A 4397-nucleotide genomic window follows, 5' to 3' on the forward strand; every position below is an offset into this window, starting at 1 on the left:
ATAATATTTATGTAAATATATTTATATAACAATATATTTTTATATGAATATTTATAATTTTTATTATATAATAAAAATATTTATATACACATGAGTGCAAGATTGCTCTGGCACTTCTCATACTCATGTATACATGATTTTCAAATAATATAACTTATTCAAAAATAGATTAATTTTTTGTGTAATTATTTATATAAATATTCATGATTTGTATACACGAGTGTAAGAGCAATCTTCAACTCATATATGTATAAATTATATAAGATATTTAAGGATTATAAACTATATACGAGATGAACCATATAATAACAAGGGAAATTAAAATAAATGCCCTTTTTAGTGGGGTAATAAACAAATTTACCCCAAATTTTGGGGTTAAAGATAAATACCCTTAAATTAAAGTATTTTAACGAAAATGCCCCAAATATCCCCTTAAATACCAAAACTACCCTTCTAATTTAAATTAATATTTTATTTAAGGGTAATAAACAAATTTACCATAAATTTTGCGGTTAAAGCATAAATACCCTTAAATTAAAGTATTTAAACAAAAATGCCCCAAAATAATACCAAAACTACCATTCCTCTATTTCTATATAAATCACATATCTTCCTTCATTTTTAACATATCTGAGAGAGATTTCTGAAGAGAGAAAATAAGTTCGTATTCAAGATTTCGGGCTTGAAGAGAAAAGTTCGTCATTACGAGGTATTTATCCCTGTCATTACTTTAATCGTTATTATTTTATTAATAATGCAATTATATGTGATATTTTATATAATAAATTATAGTTGTATATAATATGTAAAATAATAAAAATTAAATAGGTTATGTTTTTAATATTATAGTAGTATAGAATAACATGATATTACTTCAATCGTTATTATTTTATTAATAATGTAATTATATGTGATATTTTATATAATAAATTATAGTTCTGTGTAATAAGTAAAATAATAAAAATTAGTAGGGTATGTTTAATAATATTATTTTGTCAAATTGAAGTATGAAATAGATATAATTGTGTAATAAACATCTGTAAATACTATTTTCAGTCGTATTATTTATGTTGATTATATATATGATTTGGACAATATACAATTTACCCCCAAATTTTAGGAGTTAAGCGAAAATACCTTTATATTAAAGTATTTAAACGAAAATGCCCCAAATATCCTCTTAAATACCAAAACTACCATTTTAAATTAAATTATTATTTTTTAAAGGGTAATATCAAAACATGATATATTTAAGTAGTCACAATATATAATTGAATTATGGAATAGGTATAATTATGTAATAGACATCTGTAAATATTATTTTCAGTCGTATTATTTATGTTGATTATATATTTTATTGTAGGATTAATCTAAATGGCTGGATATGCTTCAATTAGATATGGGGAAAATTGGATAGAAAAGGGTGATAATGTTATAAAATATGTTGGAGGTAATAGGAAATTGATTAAAATTCCAGAACACACATCATTCAAAGAATTAATCGAAATAGTGAGCGACAAGTGTAATATAGATCGACGGATATTTAACATTCAGTTGAGTATGAAACCGAGGCATCTCGACGACGGTACTCCGATAGAAATTTCGAATGATGAGGATGTTGAGGTTCTTAACGGTCTAGTTAACCTCTTCAAAGAATGTGTTCCAGTTTTTGTTATAACTACAGTTACTGATGATAGTTATGAGACTTAACAAGCAAATGAAGATTTTCAAGGTGGTGAGTCGAGCAGTTATCTAGAAAATCAAACCATTGGTGTAGAAGAGATTCAAAATATCGAGATCAATCCGAAACAAGAATTCTTAGAGGAAGATTTTGCACATATAAATGAAGTTAACGTTGATGCATTGTATCGCGCAGAAGAATTCTTTAATGGGGATGAAGCAACTTTTCCAGACTGGAGTGAATTTAATGGAAAGGTTGAAAAGGATATTCCAATCGAAGAACCAAAGATTGAATAGAAGACCTATGGTAATAACGATATTGGAGGTACGAGTTATTTTCCAGAAATAAATCCTGCTGGTGGGAATGTTCTTACTGATGCATTTCATTGGTTACCACCTTTTCCTGATCAACCATCTACATCTAGAAACTCTAAAGCATCGATCGATACTGATTCTCCAAAAGCTGGTACATTATTTCCTAGTAAACAACATGTCATTGATGCGATAACTCAAGACGCGCTTCGTAAGGGATATCAATTTTTTGTGGAAAAATCAGACACGCTTAGATGGGTTCTTAAATGTCGTAACAAAGAATGTAAATGGCGTGCATGGGCAGTTAGGGTGGGAGAAACTAATAGCTTTGAATTACGTCGTATGGATAGTTGTCACACATGTTGCAAAAATCAGATATTACCTCATCATAGGCAAGCAGGTGCTCGAGCTTTGGGGCAGATTTTGAGGATCAAATTCATTTTAGTTGATCGTATTTATCGACCGAAGGAGATCATTGCTGATATCGTCGATCGATATAAAATTGATATATCATACACACAAGCATGGCAGGCGAGAAATTGGGCGCTTCAATCATTGAGGGGGACACCAGAAGAGTCGTTTATGTTGCTGCCAGAATATTACCTCAATTTAGAGCGTTGCAATCCAGGGACGGTGACACATATACTAACGGATGAGGAGGATTGATTTAAATACTTTTACATGGCATTCGGTTGTAGTATTCGTGCATTTCAGCAACATATTCGATCAGTTATTTGTATTGATGCTGTTTTCTTGAAGGGTCGATATCTGGGTCAACTATTTATTGTTGTCGCATTAGATGGGAATAATCAAATATATCCACTTGCTTTTGGGATTGGTCCCAGGGAAGATCATGACACATGGTGCTGGTTTTTAACAAAGCTAAGGGATTGTATTGGTGAGGTACCTCATTTGGCCATCATTTCAGATCGACATGTCAGCATATTTTCTGCATTGACTGAAGTTTTCCCTGGTGTGCATCACAGTTATTGTTGTCACCATCTCCATTGTAACATGCGGTCCAAGTACAAAAAGAATGCTAAAGTCGCATGGATGTACTGGAAAGTAGCCAAGGCGTACACTGAATTTGAATTCCAACAGGTTATTAAGTCACTGTCCCGTTTGCACCCTGAGGCAACTGCATACCTGTGTGAAGTGGGTTTTGATCGATGGGCACGAGCATATTTTCCAGGCCATAGGTACAATGTAATGACTACCAATATTGCTAAGTCATTTAATGCCTTGGTCAAACACACTCGAGGTTTACCTATTATTATGTTGATCGAGTTCATTAGAGGTACATTGCAGCGATGGTTTTATGAAAGACGAAATCATGTCAGTAAGTTCATATTCACTGTTATACTATGTTATAAATGTGTGTTACTAAACTTATACTTGGTTACTAACCAGATGACTTTATATTTATATGATTTACAAATGCTTGTACCAGTCCAGTCACACCTTGGGTTGAAGATAAGATCGCAAAACGTGTACGAAAGTCTTCGAACTTAGAAATGCGTCCTATAACAACTGAGCGATACCAAGTTCTTGGTAGTGGCCAATATGATGCCCTGGTAGACCTGACGGAGCATACATGTACTTGTAGAAAATTTCAATTATCAAAGATTCCCTACATGCACGTTATTGCTGTAGCCAGATATATGAAGCTTACAACCTGCCTTCAATGGGTGCATTCATACTACAGCACAGCTTTTTATCGAACAGTTTATGCAGACGCAGTCAATCCATTGGGAGATCAGTCAAAGTGGCTTCATCCGGAGGAGGCAACTGTTATCCACCCACCATATATGCATCGTCGTCGTGCAGGGCGTCCAGCAAATAAAAACAGACGTCCTTCTCAAGGAAAGGTTGTTGAACAACTTATCTGTAGTCGATGTCACCAACCTGGACATACAAGACAGAACTGTAGAAGCCCTGTTCCAGTACCTAGTTCTGTACTATCAAGTTCAGGAAGAAAGAAGAAAGATGGGAAATAAATGCACTTGTTATTTGTACTTGTTAATTTTAATATAAATGTTGTTTTTGTAACTCTAATGTTCGTGGATGTTAATTTTAATATAAATATTGTACTTGTATTTGTTTCTGTAAACCTAATGTTTCTGATTGTTACTGCGATTATTATCTTTTTATATTGGTTTTTTTCCATTATATTTATCGTTTACGATAATTATATAAAATGTAAATACATATAAATGAATCAATATATGGATAAATATATATACAAATGAATAAATAACATATATACAAATACAAATAACATATCCAATAACCGTCAATCAATATCCTGAAAATATAGTTGCGTGCCTAAATGAGTGCGCAGGCGTAACGAGTCCTCTCCCTCAAAGGATAACGAGCGGTGAAGTGCTAAACACTCGATGTATCGT

General features: G+C 32.4%; 1 protein-coding gene across 1 annotated transcript; it reads left to right on the top strand.

Annotated features, from left to right (window-relative positions):
• Positions 1-3006: 3006 nt before the first annotated feature.
• Positions 3007-3989, top strand: LOC123218895. Its single transcript, XM_044640578.1, has 2 exons — positions 3007-3289; positions 3448-3989. The coding sequence occupies exons 1-2, from the start codon at positions 3007-3009 to the stop codon at positions 3987-3989; spliced, it is 825 nt and encodes a 274-aa protein (XP_044496513.1).
• The last annotated feature ends 408 nt before the right edge of the window (positions 3990-4397 follow it).

This window comes from Mangifera indica, chromosome 1, assembly GCF_011075055.1.
Source record: "Mangifera indica cultivar Alphonso chromosome 1, CATAS_Mindica_2.1, whole genome shotgun sequence".
NCBI lineage: Eukaryota > Viridiplantae > Streptophyta > Magnoliopsida > Sapindales > Anacardiaceae > Mangifera > Mangifera indica.